Below are 22,269 nucleotides of genomic sequence, written 5' to 3'. Positions count from 1 at the left end.
AGTGATGCAACAGTAGCAGGACAGTGGATCACAGTGATGTAGCAGGACAGTGATGTAGCAGGACAGTGATGTAGCATCACAGTGATGTAGCAGGACAATACATCACAGTGATGTAGCAGGACAGTGATGTAGCAGGACAGTGATGTAGCATCACAGTGATGTAGCAGGACAATACATCACAGTGATGTAGCAGGACAGTGATGTAGCAGGACAGTGATGTAGCAGGACAGTGATGTAGCAGGACAGTACATCACAGTGATGTAGCAGGACAGTGATGTAGCAGGACAATACATCACAGTGATGTAGCAGGACAGTGATGTAGCAGGACAGTGATGTAGCATCACAGTGATGTAGCAGGACAATACATCACAGTGATGTAGCAGGACAGTGATGTAGCAGGACAGTGATGTAGCAGGACAGTACATCACAGTGATGTAGCAGGACAGTGATGTAGCATCACAGTGATGTAGCAGGACAATACATCACAGTGATGTAGCAGGACAGTGATGTAGCAGGACAGTGATGTAGCAGGACAGTACATCACAGTGATGTAGCAGGACAGTGATGTAGCAGGACAGTACATCACAGTGATGTAGCAGGACAGTGATGTAGCAGGACAGTGATGTAGCAGGACAGTGATGTAGCAGGACAGTACATCACAGTGATGTAGCAGGACAGTGATGTAGCAGGACAGTACATCACAGTGATGTAGCAGGACAGTGATGTAGCAGGACAGTACATCACAGTGATGTAGCAGGACAGTGATGTAGCAAGACAGTGATGTAGCAGGACAGTGATGTAGCAGGACAGTACATTACAGTGATGTAGCAGGACAGTGATGTAGCAGGACAGTGATGTAGCAGGACAGTGATGTAGCAGGACAGTACATCACAGTGATGTAGCAGGACAGTGATGTAGCAGGACAGTACATTACAGTGATGTAGCAGGACAGTACATCACAGTGATGTAGCAGGACAGTTAAAGGTGTATTCCACCCAAATGGTTAGCAGGACAGTGATGTAGCAGGACTGTACAGTACAGTACAGTGGACAGTGGTAAAATGGCTGCAGGACAGTTAAAGGTGTATTCCACCCAAATAGTGTTAAAGGTTATAACCCAAATCGAATGATTTTAAAGGTGTATTCCACCCAAATTGTTTTAAAGGTTATAATACAGTAGCAGTACAGTGGATCACAGTGATGCAACAGTAGCAGGACAGTTAAAGGTGTATTCCACCCAAATGGTTAGCAGGACAGTGATGTAGCAGGACTGTACAGTACAGTACAGTGGTAAAATGGCTGCAGGACAGTTAAAGGTGTATTCCACCCAAATAGTGTTAAAAGTTATAACCCAAATCGAATGATTTTAAAGGTGTATTCCACCCAAATTGTTTTAAAAGGTTATAATACAGTAGCAGTACAGTGGATCACAGTGATGCAACAGTAGCAGGACAGTTAAAGGTGTATTCCACCCAAATGGTTAGCAGGACAGTGATGTAGCAGGACTGTACAGTACAGTGGACAGTGGTAAAATGGCTGCAGGACAGTTAAAGGTGTATTCCACCCAAATAGTGTTAAAGGTTATAACCCCAATCGAATGATTTTAAAGGTGTATTCCACCCAAATTGTTTTAAAGGTTATAATACAGTAGCAGTACAGTGGATCACAGTGATGCAACAGTAGCAGGACAGTTAAAGGTGTATTCCACCCAAATGGTTAGCAGGACAGCCCCATCACAATGTGCAGGAGGTGTGTACAGTAGCAGTACAGTAGGTGTACAGTAGCAGTACAGTAGGTGTACAGTAGCAGTACAGTAGGTGTACAGTCGCAGGACAGTTAAAGGTGTATTCCACCCAAATGGTTAGCAGGACAGTACATCACAGTGATGCAACAGTAGCAGGACAGTTAAAGGTGTATTCCACCCAAATGGTTAGCAGGACAGCCCCATCACAATGTGCAGGAGGTGTGTACAGTAGCAGTACAGTAGGTGTACAGTAGCAGTACAGTAGGTGTATAGTAGCAGTACAGTATGTGTACAGTAGCAGTACAGTAGGTGTACAGTCGCAGGACAGTTAAAGGTGTATTCCACCCAAATGGTTAGCAGGACAGTACATCACAGTGATGCAACAGTAGCAGGACAGTTAAAGTTGTATTCCACCCAAATGGTTTTAAAGGTTCTAATACCCAAATGTGTCTTCCCGAATCATTTTAAAGGTGTATTCCACCCAAATGGTTTTAAAGGTTCTAATACCCAAATGTGTCTTCCCGAATCATTTTAAAGGTGTATTCCACCCAAATGGTCTTAAAGGTTCTAATACCCAAATGTGTCTTCCCGAATAATTTTAAAGGTGTATTCCACCCAAATGGTTTTAAAGGTTCTAATACCCAAATGTGTCTTCCCGAATCATTTTAAAGGTGTATTCCACCCAAATGGTCTTAAAGGTTCTAATACCCAAATGTGTCTTCCCGAATAATTTTAAAGGTGTATTCCACCCAAATGGTTTTAAAGGTTCGAATACCCAATTGTGTTATGGTGTCTTCCCCAAATCCTTTTAAAGCTTATAACCCCAAATCGTTTGAATGAATAAATGAATGAAATGGGACTATGAAGTCTTTATTTGTAACACATGTGAGATGGGCAGCACACACGCATTCCTTTGGGGGGGTTGCCATTGAAATGTCATCTGCGCTTGACCCATCCTGTCATCCTTCATCCTGTCGTGGGTCCGCTCCAATACAATACCTTGCCAATCCAAGTGCTCCTGTTCATCTTCATCAGGGACGTGACAGCATTAGCGATCAGTTCTGCATGTTTTTCCATTCTTTCGTTTTTATTTTTGTATGTGTATTCCCACAAATAGCTTTAAAGGTGTATTCATCCCAAATGTTTCTAAAACTTTATTCCACCCAAAGTTAAAATACTACTTCATGTTCAACTCCTAAAGGTATATATGCTTGAATTACATTCAAGTAATCTCATGACTTCCAGCTGGCTATAATGGAGGCGGTGAGCCCTCTAGTGTTCAAACATAAATAAGACACTATTCTAGACAAAATTAATTCTAATATTCTAGCAATACAAATCCAACAAGTTGGCCTTGGCCTCTACACACCGGCGCCTAATTGTGCCTTAAACTAAACACAATTACAAAATATATATATATATATCGGAGAAGCTACCGACATAATCAAAACACTCATATGGCCCTTACACTGTGTCTACGTACGTGACTTCTATTTTTACTTCTATTTTTTTTACATGCTATACTATTTTATTTCACTTATCTTTTGTCTAGCAAAAGTATTCTGTACTTCTGTATGACAACTATTAAAGAAACTTGAACTTGAAACTTGATACATGACATACAGATAGACAGTACTGCTACATCTATACATTTATGACATACCAGATTTGCAAATACAGTACTGTTTGTGATACATGGCAGGCATGTTAGACATCGTTTTGCCTCCTGAGCACAGTGATGTACAGGTGCAGCTCAATAAATTAGAATATCGTGGAAAAGTATATATTTAGCTGTATTGATGCAGTAATTTGTGCAAAAGGAGCCCCAACCGCGTGAATACTTTCGGTAAGCAACAAGCCCTTCCGCGTTGCTCTGATTGGCCGAGCGTGCGCATGCACATGAGCCGCAACAAGCCCCTCAGCCAGGCAGCAATACTAAGGTCCGCTTAATGCAATTTATACAAATGGAAGTATTGATTTCGCCGTAACGAATCATTAAAAAATATATACCGTTAACTGGAATATGTTGTTTCTTTACACATATGTTGGATTATGTAATTGGTTTGTCATGACAAACCAATAAAAAAGACAAACCAATTACATAATCCAACATATGTGTAAAGAAACAACATATTCCAGTATCTTTTTCTGATCAGTTAGGAGTTGTTTAGAAACAGTGTAAATAATAACAATCAAATAGCACACAAGCTAACACTACTACTACAAGCACAACACATAAACAAGCACATCATTTGTGATCAACTGTAATCCTCATTGTGCAGGTGTTCTCAGTGAGCATGGTGAGGTTATGTGCACACATTCAGATTGTCTTGTCCTTTCATGGTGCTGGTCCTCAAAAAAATTGCAGTTACTTTGTTGGGCAAAAAGAGCAATAGACTTAAGCTAAATTCAGGCAGCCAACCACGTCCAATGGCTGCCGATATCCTCCACCCTAAAAAGGTGCAGGATCACAGAGCCTGAAGAAGAGTGGAGCAGGAGACCAAACACACCCAGGACAGGATGACCACAGTCAGCAGATGAGGGATGGAGCAGGCGAGATGAGGAATGAGATAGGACTAAACAGACCAGTAAGTAGTGATTCCGGGCCCCCTGGGAGACATGCCAAGGAAAGAGAAAAAGTAAAGCATTGTTAGTTAGTATTGTGGCTATATGATGCTAATTATTATGAGTTAGTCAACTGGCCTACTAGAAGGCCTTTTATATGAGATATTTGGTATGGTCAAATATTCAGTATACTCAAGTCCCATTATGGAATATGGGTTTATTTCTGTGGCCACTACTGATGACCATTTTGTATAATGCATCATTGACAGCAACATCATGTGAAAATGTGCCCCATTGCATTGGAGCCTGGTGAGAGGATACAACATAGTGCTATGTGTCTAAGTACTAAAGCGATCAGTGAAATCTTGGCCTGTACAGCAATATCAGAACCTGAACCAATCCCAGCTACTCACATAACCTGGTTTTAGGTAGAAGCATAAATGTCATAACCTGGCAGATCTCAAAACAAACTGGTCAGACTACTGCTTGACCTTACTCCTAGAACCCACCTCACCCCTGCCCACTTTGACAACCTAGGATGGCTTAGAGTAGACGACAGAGTACAGCAACTTGCAATGGGCCTGGTCAACAAGATACACTATACGACTAAGGTACCCATGTACATGTCAAAATACTTCCCAAAGGTCAGTGAATACCACGATCACAACACCAGAGGGAGCTCCACAAATCATGTTAAACCCAGATTCGGCTCAAACAAGGGACTAAACACGGTTCGCAATTATGCCACATCGATATGGAACTCCCTACCCAAAGCTGTAAAGCAGGGGTCAGCAACCTTAGGCACGAGTGCCACCATTGGTACACATTATCTAAACCAACATGGCACACTAGCAAATGTGTAAGAGGAACCTTTTTGGAAATGTTGAGTTACCTCCCCATGCAGTTGCACAGCCTGTTATTTATGGTAGTGTAGGTTGACTGATATACCAGGGATATTTCATGGTCAGAGCCAATGAGAAGGGTCAGTCTGTTGTTGTTTGCCGAACATTGAGTGTTAAACGCCATTTTGAGACCAAACATGAGAACTTTAAAGGATGAGGCAGACAAGGCTGAATGTGTCCAGGTATGGCAAGCAAGCATCTCATAAAGACGGCAGCATTCTCTTATATATTTATGAGAGGAAAATGGTTATTAAAACTATTGCTATGCACGTTGCCTATGTGGATGGAATAGAATTACAGATCTGTTGGAGATTTACATTGTGATGTGGTTTCATAATTAACCTTAACATTGATATGGCACACTGGTTAACAAGAACATTTTAAAATGGCACTTCGTATCAAAAAGGTTGCTGATCCCTGCTGTAAAGGAATGTGAATCACTACCCACTTTCAAAACCACTCTCAAAGAGCAACTACGGGAGACTGCAATTCGAAACTGGACCCTGTAAATGTCCTAACCCAACCCCCTCCAATGTACAGTAAATGACCAAGTATGGTTTCGTCAATATTCCAATGTAAAGTTTTGCTTGTACAGTTGTACAGTGTACTTAGTATAATAGTAGTAGTAAAGTATAATTTCTGGGTACTTTTTACACCCCTGTTTATGATGAATTGAAAATGGGGGACCCTGATGTAAACAAGACAAACGTCTTTCTCTGGTCTGCATCCCCTTAACAATTGTATGTATTGAGCTGTTTTGATTGATTGATTGAAAACTTTATTAACAGATTGCAGAATGGGTACAATATAGTACAGCTCAATACACACAATTGTTAAGGGGATGCAGACCAGAGAAATACTTTCGTCTTGTTTACATCAGGGTCCCCCATTTTCAATTCATCAGGACAGACATACATGACATACAGATAGACAGTACTGCTACATCTATGTACTGTACTGTACCCATTCTGCAATCTGTTAATAAAGTTTTCAATCAATCAAACACAACTACTGTACATAACGTTAAATAGACCGTGGACGACGTACCCCCCCCCCCCGCCCCCATACACAACCTACAGCATAACTTCCCACAGTAACGTTAACCAAATACTGTGGGCGACGCAGCCCCCCGCCCCCCTCCCACATACAACCTACAGCAGGGGTGGCCAACCAGTCAGAGACTAAGAGCCACAAAAAAATGACTGTGGTACCACAAAGAGCCACACCATATACCAGCGTTTCTCAACCTTTTTTTTCAGTCACGGCACCCTTCATGTGTTTATAGGTCTCACCCTCTGGCCTCTGAAGTTGCTAATGTCTTTTTTATTTGGGCCTCACAGGGTTAAAAGTACCCTGTGAGACCCACGGTTGCAAAATTACAAAATCACTTTTAGCCATTTAAAAAAATAATGTTTATTTAAAAAATGTTAAAGGGGAACTATTTTACTATTTCTTTCACTATTTGGGCACTTTTACACAATTCCTGTGAGTCTATGGAACACCTAGGTTTTTTTCAAAAAAAATGCATTGTTTTGTATTTCTAATCAAGTACTAAAAACCGCATTTTTCTACCTCAAGATCTTAAGCCGTTTTGAGGCTGGGCTCCAACCACTGTGTGGCCTGGTGCCAACTGCCACATCAACTGCCACATTATTATGCAGCTGAGAAATCTCTGACATCACAGATATGCACATTTTCAGATGACTCAGTTCAGTGAGGGTGAATATTGTGAGAGGAGAATTGGAAGAATTCGCCAATATGAGAATTAGAGACATATATCCTATTAATATAAGTCCACATAGCTAAGAAACAATGGTAAACACTGAAAAAAGCCATTTATAAGATAGTTCCCCTTTAAGCACATGTATAGTCAATTGGTCCTGTTGTTCAGCCTCACAATGCTATTTGATAGTAAATGTGTTTATATGTCCCACCCTCTGGCCTCTGAAGTTGCTAATTTCTTTTTAATTTGGGCCTCACAGGGTTAACCTCTTAAGCCCGAGATATACAGTAAAAGTGTATATTTTCAGCATTATGTTTGTTTACCAATTATTTTAACTGTTATTAGTGAAATATAAGATTATAGAAATCTCAGGGCATTGAGTCGGAAACCGGCGCATATTGACAGGAGGAAGTGGCACAGCCAAAAGTGAGTGTAGTCTTTTGAAGGAAGAGACTCAGGGCTTTCAAATTTCGAAAAACTACCCTACCCAGCTCACACCAGCCCCTGTCAATCATCTGACTTCTGGATTTACTTTTTAATTTCTCTTATTTTTTGGGATTATCTCCCACAAACCTGAACGTTATTGCCATAAAACAGAACGCAGTTAGTTTCTCTACCTTTCTGTGAACGTCTTGCAAAAAACGGTGTTGCAATATGATGAAAAATGGTGGAGAAATTTACATTATAAAAAAGATGGCAGAATTCAGTACTGTATCTACAAAACCTTCTGTTTAATCATCTTCCCTTTATTCATTTGCTTAGATTTTTCAGGTCTGGTAAATTTTAGCATGGTGTTATTTACTCGAGCCACCCGAACAACTGCCTCTTTGAACTGCTGCGGTCAGGCAAGCGATACCGGAGTCTTAAGGCGAGCACAGAAAGACTCAGAAGAAGCTTCTATCCCCAGGCCATCAGGCTGCTAAACGAACAATAATCGCTAAACGAACAATAATCACTATGCAACAACCATCAAATGCACACAGCACACACACCCACACGCACACACTCACTCAAACAAACAACACACTGCAGCACCCACTCTCCACACTTTAGATCACACAAACACACTTACACTTTATATTTATTGATAAAGGATTTGCACTACAACTCGTACACCTACTGTGAATTGTACCTAAATTGCACCTCGTCCCATTTCTCCATTTCTGCCTTGCACTATATAGTATTGTATATTAGTACACTGCACAGTATTGTATATTGTATGGTAACTACGTCTATTCTGCATCGAACATTGTACATATATCTAAACTGAACACTGTGACCTCATTTTTTTACTTCTAATTTTACTATGTTATTTTATTTCATACTTATCTTGTCTTGCACAGTCTCTGGAGCGCAACAGTAAGAAGCATTTTGTACAAAAGTATTCTGTACTTCTGTATGACAACTATTAAAGAAACTTGAACTTGAAACTTGAATGTACAGTCCCCTCCCCATCATATGTATATACTCTGTCAGGATCTAGGGGTAACAGTACTGTATATTTGAATACCGGTTATGTCACAATTTACAAATGTATCAGTACTAAATACCTATATGTCCCTAATACCCTATGCCATAAATGTCATGTATGTTGTGTATGTCATAAATGTCTATATGAATTGAAAATGGGGGACCCTGATGGAAACAAGACAAACGTCTTTCTCAGGTCTGCATCCCCTTAACAATTGTATGTATTGAGCCGTACTGTATTGTACCCATTCTGCAATCTGTTAAATAAAGTTTTCATTCATTCATTCATTCACAACTCTCAAAGCCAACGTAGAGTAGAAAAGATCGCTCCTGTGAATTAGAAAAGCCAGCCCCGCCCCCAGCCTAGTGAATGAGAAAAGCCTGCCCCTAGTGGAGCAGGACAGTCCCTACACAGTACAGTACACAAAATGATCTAACTCCTACTGCATTATAGGCCAGAATTAGGCTAAACCTAGGACAAATTGCAACATTAGCAAACTCAACTGATTTTCTATCCTCAATATGTCTTTAGTGAGAGAAAAAAAGTCCCAAGGAATCCCATCATGGGAAATGTGTTTTTTTTCAATGTTTTGTTACCCCTATAGTCCAGTCATTATAGGCCAGAATTAGGCTAAACCTAGGACAAATTGCAACATTAGCAAACTCAACTGATTTTGTATCCTCAATATGTCTTTAGTGAGAGAAAAAAAGTCCCAAGGAATCCCATCATGGGAAATTCTTTTTCAATATACTTGATTGCTGGCAGGATCACTGACGACACTGTCTTTCAGAGATTGTGACGCGTTCAAATTTTGAGGTAGCTCAAAAGTAAAGATACCATTTGATTCTAGACAACCTCGGGTTTCCAATGAGACCAACCATGTCATGTTACCTCATTGGAAAGGGGGCTACATTCCTAATTATTCAAAGTTAAGACGATTTTTTGGGGAGGGAAATATGGCCATCACCATTTTTCAAATGGTCCCTTGGCCTTCTACCTCAATATATGTTAATGGAAATGGGTTACATGGGTACCTACAAGCCTCCCCTATACAGACATACCAAATTTATGTTAAGCCCATGTAGTTTTGTGCAAGAATCATGTAGTGTTTTGCATGCTGTACAAATATGTAGTTTCCGCCTATTATAAAAAAAAAAACATCTCCATGGACCTATCCCCACGGACATAAACCCTTGAGCCCCATCCTCGTGGAGTGAGCTCCACAGAGCCTATCTACTAATATTCCAAGAAGAAAAAAACGTCTTTATCAAATGTTTTGATTAGTTCTGGCGTGTATGCTAATTGGTGCATATCAAATAAGATAATGTGTGATTTGCATGAGTAAACAGAATAATTCAATGAAGTTGTGATTGACTTTTTTTCTTGTCCCTTTTGTGTGTAATCAGCTTGTGAGTTTTTATAGTGATATCTAAAAGTAAAATTTTCACCACTATGTTATAACAGGCATTTTTCGATATGAATATATATAGGTCGTTTTCAAAACGTTCCCATGATGGGATTCCTTGGGACTTTTTTTCCCTCACTAAGGACATAATGAGGATACAAAATCAGTTGAGTTTGCTACTGTTGCAATTTGTCCTAGGTTTTTTCATATAATGACTGGACTATTACTCTCCTTTGCAACTTGTCTTTTAGTGTCGACTGTTGAGCCCTCTGTGTCTACTTATCAAAAACATGACATAAGTGTAGACAACAGACCACTATGAGTTGCTAATCACGACACCAACACTTCACAAACACTGGTCTTATCATGTACTAGATTGGATTAAAATCAGTGCAGGTTATTGCATGACAACTAGTGAGGCAGTACTTCACTAGTAATATACAGTCAAAAAAAAAAATATTATTAACCCTTTAATCGCCAATGACGTGTTTAGACGTCATTCCTCGCCATGCGTAATCTGCCAATTACGTCGTACAGCATCTTTGAGATCAATATTTAAAAAATGTGTCATGGCAATCATATTTCACCCACGGAGACTTGACGGGTGCTGTAGAGCTCCTCTCAACTCTCCAACGGTGCAAGACCGCCATCTGGTGGCCGATTGGTGAGGTGCCAAAACCGGAAGTGAGCAGCCGGAAGTGGTGCTCACCCATATTTCGTCCGGACTCCAGCTTGATACACTGGATAGCGATCCGTTGCCAATAACTCGATGAACAACATGATTTGGACGTATATAGTATTATACAACCTGGAACTGGACCAACAAGATCGACATCCCATAATAACGATATTTTTGCTCCAGTAGCATCCCCCATCGCTACGAGGAAGCTGCGGTGAGTTTCAGCGTGTTTGATTATTATTGTCCATACAAACTGCTCTGATCTATGTATCACCCATACTACATAAATGATTTAACGTCGGCCACGGACTTATAACCCCCCCCCCCTCCGGTCACCAGCAGATGATGAGGCATGACGTTTAGGACCTTGTACAATTGAAATTTTTAATCTGACGTCAATCGGTATCAAACTACATTTGATGATCTAATATATGTATTTATGGCTATAACTCACGTTATGCAGAATGCTGCAGAAAACGATAAAAACATATTTATACTTTAGACCGTATTTTAGTATGAATATGTAAATGAAAAAGTAGAACGTTGCTACATCCTAAACGATAGATACTTGACGTTGAATGGGCCATAGTAATGTCAATTTAGCAATACAATTTAAAAAGTTATAGCCCTGCAAAGAAGGGGAACATCTCCATAGACTTACAGTGGTGGCAGAGAGGTGATTAAGATCAGAATAATCCCTGGCAGATAAAGGGTTAATATATATATATATTATATATATTTTTTTTTAATTATTATTATTATTATTATTATTATTATTATTATTATTATTATTATTATTATTATTATTATTATTATTATTATTATTATTATTATTATTATTATTATTATTATTATTATTATTATTATTATTATTATTATTATTATTATTATTATTATTATTATTATTATTATTATTATAATTTTTTATTATAAATGTTTTCCTCTGTGAAAAAAACAATGCCAGTGAATAATTTTTTCTTCAAAAATGTCCAAGTGACAGCTTTTAGCTCTCTGACCTGGCCTGATCCCATAACAGTAACACATAATGGCCAGCTGTCAATCAGTCACTGCAAAAAGATTGCACGGGTTGGGCTTAAGAATATAATTATCCAATCAAAATAGGGTATTTAAGTTTTAAAAAGGCGGGTAGTGAGGTTAGGCGCACTTGATTGATTGGCGTTCACGCCGTGCCACATTGTGTTGACAAACTTAAGATCCAATCAGAGATTGGCGCCACCTAATGAGACGGAAAGGGCGGAGGCGTCAACACAACTCTTTGTACAGGAATCGGAGGTAGTATAAGGAGTCTGGGGGAGGATTCGCGAAACATGTGTTTACCTGTGGCCAGGGAGAACCGGGAGTTGCATTGAAACCTACCAAGCAACCCCAGATAGACCCCCACGACCAAGGTTATCGGACTACCAGGTCAGACGGGCCGACTTAGTCTCGCTCTGAGTGGGCTGGCTGGGGAAGACGAATGGAGACCTTTTTCATCAGAAAATATCGAAGGATGGATTTAATTTACAAGTGATCAGATAGGAGGGAGTCTGTTGAAGTTAGATGTTATGTATGATTGCATGTAACTGTCTAACTGTTTCCACAAGAGGGCGCTATAGGCGTAGCTATTGTAGCTGACACCAGGTGAGAAGTATAAAAGGAGATGTTACCTCCCCCTTCACTCTCTTCCTCCGTCGCTCTCACAAGAGAAGGACTCATGTGTACTGTTGGGTGCAATGTGAAATAAATCACGCCAAAGGCTAAAGAGAAACCTTGTCGTCATGAACACATTATTGTCGCTCCATAGCTGACTCTGTCAACAGGTTATGGGCCCAGATCACGCAGGGGCGAAATAATAAGGGTAGCAAGTTTAGCTGAAGTATAGGCTAGTTTAGCACCGGGAGCACCGCGTGGCTAAAGCTAAGCTAACGGGAGCTAAAGCTACGCTATCAAAAAGGGATGGCGACCAAAGGAAAGAGCAAATGGCCCTTGTTCAACAGAAGAGCAGAGGACTATGAGCTCTGGGAAGAGCGAATGTTGTGCTGCATGCACGGTGTGGGACTGAAGACAACGATCTTGATGGCCCCCACGAGGGAGAAGTAACGGCGGCCGCGCAAGCCCTGGACACCAAGCAAAATGCAGACGCATACTGCGAGTTAGCACCACTGCTAGACGACACAAGCTTGGGGCTGATATTCCGCGACACTAAGGACAAAGGCCGAGAGAGCCTGAAAGTGTTGAGAGAACATTATATCGGACGGGGAAGACCCCGAATCGTATCCCTCTACATAACACTAACCGCGCTGAAGAAGGCGCACACCGAGACTGTGACCAAATACGTCATCAGAGCTGAGCAGATCATTACGGCGCTTAAGAGTGCAGGAGAAGCACCAAGCGATGGACTAATGATGGCGATGGTTATGAGGGGACTACCGGAGCTGTACAAACCGCTCACACTACTGGTGACACACGGTTCAGCGGACATGTCGCTGGGAGAGTTCAAGGCCAAGTTGTGGAACTTTGAGGCCTCAGAAGACACACACCCAGTCGCCGCGGAGGCGGGAGAGAGGGTGCTGAAGGCCCGGGCGGCACCGAGAGAGAAGACCAGACCCACAACGGAGCTGGCGTGTTGGCGATGCGGAGAAAAAGGGCACCGGAAAGATAACTCCACAAAGACTGTTTGGTGTAGCTTCTGCAAATCCACGGGGCACACAGACAAAGTGTGCAGAAAGAAACGCGACCAGAGCGCACGGTACGCGCATGGACAAGATGGCGGCTGTGGACAAGATGGCGACGACGTTGGACGTGAGACGAGTCGAGATGACGCCCGGAGAGTAGCGGGACGAGAGGACTTCATCTTCGGGGCGCAGACAGCGTACGTCACCCAGCCAACGCAGCAGCAGCAGGCCCAAAGGAAGGGACTGATCGTGGACACAGGTGCGTCGTCCCACGTCATCAACGACAGGAATCGATTCAAGAACTTTGACAACACCTTCGAGCCGGAGAGACACAGCATGGAGTTGGCAGATGGGAAGCGCACTTACGGGTTGGCGCAAGGGAGAGGAGACGCACAGGTATGCCTCATAGACAGTGAGGGGCGCCGGTGTACAGTGACGTTAAAGAACGCTCTCTACATACCCTCGTTCCCACAAGAACTATTCTCTGTAAAATCTGCTACTGCGAACGGTGCCAAAGTATTCTTCAATGAAGGTAAAGATGTTCTTGTAGAGCCTGACGGTACGCGATTTAACATAGAGGTGTACAAGAGAATGTATTATCTACAAACAGAGTGTAATGATGACGATAAGTGTAATAATAATGATATGTGTAATGTGACTGTCAGTCACGATATTCAGACATGGCATGAGATCATGGGTCATTGTAATTACGAGGATTTACTGAAACTGCAAGCAGTGACAGAAGGCATGCACATTAAAGGTGAAAAGCGTAGACCTGACGAAGAATGTGAAGTGTGCATAAAGGGGAAGTTTACTCAATCGAGAAACAGAAGTCCCACAGAAAAAGTAAAGGTACCACTTGAGCTAGTTAACACAGATCTAGCCGGTCCAGTAAGCAACTGTATTTTGTATTTTGTTTTGTTTTTTTGTTCTCTGTTTCTTTGCTTGCATGTAATTTTAGCCATCTTAATTGTTAGTTTCATTGTGTATTGTATGTTGAGTACTGGCTTTTAATAATTAGTAACATTGATGAGCATTCTAAAAGCAATTCTTAAAAATATTCAATTTTAAAAACAATCTTAAATTGTATTTAACACTGTATTTTGTATTTTGTTTTGTTTTGTTTTTTGTTTTCTGTTTCTTTGCTTGCATGTAATTTTAGCCATCTTAATTGTTAGTTTCATTGTGTATTGTATGTTGAGTACTGGCTTTTAATAATTCTGTTTTGCAACAATTGTTTTTGTATGTTTTTTGTGTGGACCCCAGGAAGACTAGCTGGTTGCCATGGCACCAGCTAATGGGGATCCGTAATAAAATCAAAATCAAATCAACGAGTCCATAGGTGGCTTTAAATATGTACAGTCGTTTACAGATATGTGTACAGGGGCAGTGTTTGTTTACTTTCTCAAAGCAAAGAGTGACACACTCCAGGCCACGGAGAAATTCCTTGCAGATGTAGCCCCTTATGGCAACATAAGATGCTTGAGGTCCGACAACGGAACCGAGTTCACAAATAGAGAGTTCCAATCACTGTTGAGAAGGAACAAAATAAGACACAAGACGTCATGTCCGTACTCCCCGCACCAGAACGGGGTGGCAGAGAGGGAAGGACGTACTCTTTTCGAAATGGCTAGGTGTAAGCTAATAGATGGTGACTTACCTAAGAGTCTATGGCATTATGCGGTACAAGAAGCCGCTTACACCAGTGTTTTAATAAGCACACGGGCACCACCCCGTATACAGCACTGACAGGGAAAAAGTGTAATCTAGCTAGAATACACAAATTTGGAACAGTGTGTTATGCTTACCAGCAGGACAGAGGAAAGCTCGAGTCCAGATGTGAAAAAGGACTCTTTGTAGGGCACGACAAAGGAAGCCCCGCTTTTCTAGTCTATTATCCCGGTAAAGGGAAAGTGCAAAAACACAGGCTAGTCAAATTTGTCACAAAGACAACATGTGAGAACGAGACACAGACAGAGGAGCCAGAGCTGGACTCCAGAGTAAGGTGTGAAGAAACAGAGACACCTCAGCCTAGTGTACTTAGCACAGTCGTGCAGACAGACAGTCAGCAACCCCCAGAGGATGATGACGAGGAGCACCCGAGGGTGACATCACGTGCCTCATGCAGTGGGAGGTATCCCTCACGGGAACACAAACCCCCAAAGTATCTGAAAGACTATGCCCGGAGAGAAAGTGACGAGGATGACAGTACACTTACCAGCATTGATTACTGCTACAGAGTAGTGAGTGGAGTACCTCAGACCTTTAAAGAGGCGATGGTGTCCCCTGAATCAAGGAAATGGGAGAGAGCAATGGATGAGGAGATGAGGTCCCTAGAGGACAACCACACCTTTACTCTAACCAAGTTACCAGAGGGCAGACAGACAGTGGGAGGAAAATGGGTGTACTCAATCAAGGAGTGTATTGAAGGCCACGGCAAGTACAAAGCCAGGTTTGTAGCTAAATGTTTAAATACAGAAGGAGGGTACTCCATGTTTAAATACAGAAGGAGGGTAGCTACATGTTTAAATACAGAAGGAGGGTACTCCATGTTTAAATACAGAAGGAGTGGATTCCATGTTTAAATACAGGAGTGGATTCCATGTTTAAATACAGAAGTGGATTCTATGTTTAAATACAGAAGCGGATAATTTGATCATTGCGGCAGACAACACTAGAAACCTAGAGCAGGTGAAAAGTATGCTCTCCACCAGATTCAAAATGAAAGATAAAAATATAAAAATAAAAATATCCCAGAAGAGATATTTGGAGAAGATCCTGAAACGTTTTGACATGCAAGAATGTAGAACAAGGGAAACACCATGTGATCAAAAACTAGACTACCAAGAGGATGCTCAGAAATTGACAAATGTAAAAATGTACAGAGAAGCTGTAGGTAGCCTCATTTATTTGACAACATGTACTCGCCCTGACCTATGTTTTGTAGTGAGTAAATTGTCACAGCATTTTGCTGACCCCACAGAGGAGCACTGGATTACAGCAAAACATGTTTTTCGTTATCTCAAAGGTACAGCAGATAAACAGCTTTGTTTCAGAAAGAGCAGCGAGGGCTTATGGCTTAAAGCCTACAGTGATGCAGATGGGGCGGCAGATGCCACAGACAGAAGAAGTACTACAGGGTATTGTGTGAGTTTGAACACAGACAGCTCACTGGTTTCGTGGAAAACAAAGAAACAGCCCACAGTGGCACTGTCAACTTGTGAAGCCGAATGCATGGCTCTAGCTATGACAATACAGGAATGTATTTATCTAGAACAACTGCTCGAAGGAATGGATACCTATGTATATAAGAAAACTGTTGTTTATGAAGACAATCAGGGAACCATTGCAATTGCTAGAAACCCTGTGTGCCGACAGAGGTGTAAACATGTGGATATAAAATATCACTTCATCAGATCTGTCATCAGGGAAGAAAGGATGACACTTGTTTATTGTCCTACAGATGACATGGTAGCAGACGCTATGACAAAGCCTGTCTCCAAACTGAAATTGAGAAGATTTGCAGAGGTCATGTTTGGTGTGTAAATATTGCCTGTTGTGTAATATTGACTGCCATATTCTTTTTGATGTTCTGAACTGTATTATTTTCTTTGAAAGATGTTTTTGGAAAAGTTGTACAGTATACGAGACAACCATAAGTGGGAGTGTTGAAGTTAGATGTTATGTATGATTGCATGTAACTGTCTAACTGTTTCCACAAGAGGGCGCTATAGGCGTAGCTATTGTAGCTGATGCCAGGTAAGAAGTATAAAAGGAGATGTTACCTCCCCCTTCACTCTCTTCCTCCGTCGCTCTCACAAGAGAAGGACTGAATGAATGAATGAATGAAAACTTTATTTAACAGATTGCAGAATGGGTACAATACAGTACGGCTCAATACATACAATTGTTAAGGGGATTCAGACCTGAGAAAGAAGTTTGTCTTGTTTCCATCAGGGTCCCCCATTTTCAATTCATATAGACATTTATGACATACACAACATACATGACATTTATGGCATAGGGACATATAGGTATTTAGTACTGATACATTTGTGACATAAACGGTATTCAAATATACAGTACTGTTACCCCTAGATCCTGACAGAGTATATACATATGATGGGGAGGGGACTGTACATTAGGAGGGGGTGGGTGGGTGGGAGAGAAATATACATACGGCGGGGAGGGAATATATACATGCGGTGGGGAGGAGACTGTCTATTAGGAGGTGGTGGGGGTTTTGGGCATTTACGGTGGCCAGTTTAGAATTGCAGCCTCCCGTAGGTGCTCTTTAAGAGCGGTTTTGAATGTGGGCAGGGATTCACATTCCTTTACAGCTTTGGGTAGGGCGTTCCACATTGTTGTGGCATAATTGCAAAACGTGTTTAGTCCCTTGTTTCAGCCGAATCTGGGTTTAACATGATTTGTTGAGCTTCCTCTGGTGTAGTGGTTGTGGTATTCACTGACCTTTGGGAAGTATTTTGACATGTACATGGGCACCCCGGTCGTATAGTGTATCTTGTAGACCAGGCCCATTGCAAGTTGCTGTACTCTGTCGTCTACTCTAAGCCATCCTAGGTTGTCAAAGTGGGCAGGGGTGAGGTGGGTTCTGGGGTTCAGGTCAAGTAGTAGACTCATGTGTACTGTTGGGTGCAATGTGAAATAAACCACGCCAAAGGCTAAAGAGAAACCTTGTCGTCATGAACACATTATTGTCGCTCCATAGCTGACTCTGTCAACAGAGTCTATTTACGAGGGACACTATTTCCTCGTAAGACGTAAGTTGTCAATGGTGAGTGACATTTTTTATTTTTTATATTTAGTAGCTGTATGGGGCAGGCCTGTGTTGATTATGAATTAATTGGCCCGCTGTGGCCTTGCGTGTGTAATGCAGGACCTCTTTAGGGGGTCTTTATTCGGCATGCAACAAACTGGACATGCAATTGGAGTGGCACACACCGGGATACACACACACACACACACACATGCATTGTCTTTCCTCAGTCGCCGATGCGATTGAGTCTCTGCGCCTAACCCATCCCGTCCTTTTATTTGTAGATTTTAGTTCAGCTTTTAATACGATACAGCCGCACCTTTTAATTGAGAAGTTGAATGGACTTAATGTCCACCCTCTCATTATAAAATGGTATCATTCCTTTTTAACTAACCGTACACAGCGGGTCAGTGTTAACGGCACTCTTTCAGAATCTAGAACCCTGAGCACTGGAGCTCCCCAGGGTATAGTAAGTTCACCTGTGCTTTTTACATTGTATACGAACGAGTGCAGAAGCATCTACTGTATCCTAACAACCGCTTCATAAAATTTTCTGATGACACTGCCATTTTAGCTCTAATTAAGAATGACAGTGACCTAGCTGACTATTATTTGGAAATCCAGATGTTTGTAAACTGGTGCGACAATAACTGTCTGGTTTTAATGTTAAGAACACTGAGGAGATGGTGTTTGACCCCAGAGGTGTTGGGGACCACAGGCCTGTGGTCATCCTCACACAGTCCATCTCACAGGTCTCTTCATATAAATATCTTGGGATTTTTGTCGATAACACACTAACCTGGAACACCCATGTAGATAGCCTGTGTAGCAGACTACAACAACGACTGCACTTTCTACGTCGCCTTAGAGTGCATGGTGTAGATCAAAAATGTATGTTACTTTTCTACCAATCTGTATTAGAGAGTCTCATCAGATACGGTATTACAGCTTGGTTTGGTAACCTGTCTGTACAATTAAAGTCCAAACTGGTCCGTCTGATGTAGACTGCATGGAAGATCATAGGGGTGAAAGGTCACCCATCCCTACAGTCTATTTTTGAACAGGCTACTCTAAGGCAAGCCAATAGAATAGTCTCGGACCCCTCCCATGTCTTACATGCCGAGTATGAGCTACAGTACTGCCCTCTGGGAGGAGGTTTAGAGTTCCACGCTCTAGACTAAATAGGTTTAAAAACTCCTTTATTCCGATCTCAGTTAAACTTTTAAATAGTGCCAGATAAAGGGCAACTATCGAACGGATATTTGGTTGCTATATTATCGTGTATACTATAATATTATAATATTAATATTATATTATTTGTGTATACTATTCTAATTTTGTGTTGCCAGACATCCTGCTGTGCAGGTACTTTACTGTATCTTTTATATTGTGTATTGTTTGGAGTCAGTTGTGCTGTGTCATGTCTGTATGTATGTGTCTGTGGCTGTAGTGGGTGTAAGCCCAAGACAAATTTCCCAGCTGATGGGACAATAAAGTGACTCTTGACTCTTGTGTGTGTGTGTTGGCGACGTGCGGCGCATGATGTGAGTGTGTGTTGGCGACGCACGCTGTGGTTATTGATATTGAGTTGGAGTCTTGATTATGAATTAATTGGCTGTGGGTCCGCTGTGGCCTGGCCTCTGTGTGTGCGTGTGTGTGTGTGTGTGTGTGTGTGTGTGTGTGTGTGTGTGTGTGTGTGTGTGTGTGTGTGTGTGTGTGTGCACTCGCGTGTGTGTGTCGTTCATTTCCTATAGTGCTGAGTGATGTGAATGTAATGTCCTAACCCAACCCCCTCCAATGTACAGTAAATGACCTAACCCAAGAATACACGAGACCCTCTTCTACCAAGTATGGTTTCGTCGATATTCCAATGTACAGTTTTGCTTGTACAGTTGTACAGTTTCCCCCACCTCGCCTACCCATATAATTTCCTATAATTTCCTTTGTTGTGAGGGACCAGATTGGGAGACAGTAAGATATTGGTGAAAGAAAAATTGCATGTAAATATGTGTTTGAAACAGTGATGGTGAGAAATGGTCTGATGATCTGGCTGTAAACAAATAGTTTTTGATTTACCTTCTTGACTAAGCTATTGATGTGATGTTTGTAAGTGAGGTGTGTGTGTCAAGAGTTACTCCAAGGTATTTTACTAGTGCATGTTGTCTTTAACTGTAGTGTCTGTCTGCTGTCTTCATAACCACACTGTGTGTCTGTACTTCTTTATAAAAAAAAAAATGTATCTCTCGCGTCCTCCCCAATATTTGTAACTCACAGCCACCACTGACACACACACTGGGGGATGTTTTAAAAATATAATTTAACATATAATATAATATAATAATTTGTGCTTCACCAAAAAATTTGGTCAGCAGCCGCCACTGATTCAAATATATTGTCATTATACATGTGACAACCCCATCCCTCTCCTACAGGTTGACTAAGGATAAACCTGGATATCTGAATTAACCTGTCTGTCATTCACAGCCTGGCAATCAGACACAGGAGGATGAGTCATACCTGTGTAAAAGGACTGGCTTCTCCATTTTGGCTGTTTCTCTCCTCCAAGCTGGTCATGACCTTTTGTTTTGTTTGGTTTGTTTGTTTCTCATCTTATCACTTACACACACCACACACTGACTCATCCATGCACTCACTACATCACTGATATTACTGATCCACTCATTCTTTAATTCCTTTTTTGTAAATAGTTTCATAGCTTAATTAAATTACTTTTCTTTAAAATCCTCAAGTACTTGTGTGGTCTCCCTTGTTTTGTCTGTACGCTGAGCATGGTGCATGCCATACAGCACAAGTACAGTACAACGAAAAGAGGTTTGGCATCCAACCAAAGTGCAAATGTAACAGTAAAGTGCAATAGTAATATACAATGTACAGGTGATTCAACTGGGTATAAAATATATAAATTAGTACTACTGAACTGAGGGCTAGATCCACAAAGAATGGATTGCACGGTGCTAATTGTACCCTTACTTACAATTCATTATGAATTGAAAACGGGGGACCCTGATGTAAACAAGACGAAAGTCTTTCTCTGGTCTGCATCCCCTTAAAAATTGTGTGTATTGAGCCGTACTGTATTGTACCCATTCTGCAATCTGTTAATACAATTTTCATTCAATCAATCACCTGCGCGGTATCATCAGGGCGGAACAGATCATCACGGCGCTCAAGAGTGTAGGTGAAGCACCAAGCGAGGGACTGATGATGGCGATGGTTATGAGGGGACTACCGGAGATGTATAAACCATTCACGCTGTTGGTGACGCACGGTTCAGCAGACATGTCGCTGGGGGAGTTCAAGGCCAAGCTGTGGAACTTCAAGGCCTCAGAAGACTCAGACCCGGTCGCCAAGGAGGCGGGAGAGAGGGTACTGAAGGCCCGGGCGGCACCAAGGAAGAAGACCAAACCCCGACGGAGCTGGCGTGTTGACGATGCGGAGAAAAGGGTCACTGGAAAGATAACTGCACAAAGACTGTTTGGTGTAGTTTCTGTAAAAGCACGGGGCATGCAGACAAAGCATGCAGAAAGAAGCGTGAACAGAGCGCTCGGTACGTGCGTGTACGAGATGGTGGCGGCGGACAAGATGGCGGCAGCGGTGGACGTGAAGCGATCGAGATGATGCACAGAGAGCAGTGGGAAGAGAGGACTTCACCTTCGGGGGCAGACAGCATACGCCAGCCGGTCAGCGCAGCAGCAGCAGACCCAGAGGAAGGGACTGATCGTGGACACAGGTCCCACATAATCAACGACAGGAACCGGTTCAAGAACTTTGACAGCACCTTCGAGCCGGAGAGACACAGCATGGAGCTGGCAGACGGGAAGCGCACTTTCGGGTTGGCACAGGGTAGAGGAGACGCACAGGTAAGCCTCATAGACAATAAGGGGCACTGGTGTACAGTGACATTGAAGAACTCCCTCTACATACCCTCGTTCCCCCAAGAAGAAGGCCCTACAGAGAGTGGTGCGCTCAGCTGAGCGTACTACGGGTATTGCACTACCACCCCTGCAGGACTTATATAACAAGAGGTGCAAATCCAGAGCCTGCAGAATAATGAAAGACCCTCACCACCCCAACAACAGCCTGTTCAAGCTGCTGTGGTCAAGCAAACGCCTGCGCACACCAGCAACTAAGACAGAGAGACTTCGGCTCAGCTTCTTCCCCCAGGCCATCAGAGTCTTGAACACTGAATTCTCCACACACAAGCACACATGAGCACACACACAACACACATACTGTATACGTTCACACACTAACAGTCACTTTAGCACGAACACACACACACACACACACATGCTGCACACGCTCCGG

General features: G+C 42.1%; 1 protein-coding gene across 1 annotated transcript in view; it reads left to right on the top strand.

Annotated features, from left to right (window-relative positions):
- LOC311231694 (solute carrier family 22 member 7-like) overlaps positions 1-20,406 on the top strand; it is a gene marked incomplete at both ends in the record, with an annotated part of 142,872 nt that extends 122,466 nt beyond the window's left edge. Inside the window, one exon of the mRNA XM_084318322.1 lies at positions 20,373-20,406. Within this exon, the coding sequence (XP_084174448.1) occupies positions 20,373-20,406 (34 nt within the window). The remainder of the gene's footprint in view (positions 1-20,372) is intronic.
- Positions 20,407-22,269: the final 1,863 nt, after the last annotated feature.

This window comes from Notolepis coatsorum (genome assembly GCF_963971535.1).
Source record: "Notolepis coatsorum genome assembly, chromosome: 7".
NCBI lineage: Eukaryota > Metazoa > Chordata > Actinopteri > Aulopiformes > Paralepididae > Notolepis > Notolepis coatsorum.
Note: the sequence above shows the minus strand (reverse complement) of the source record. Positions and strands in the feature narration are given on the sequence as shown.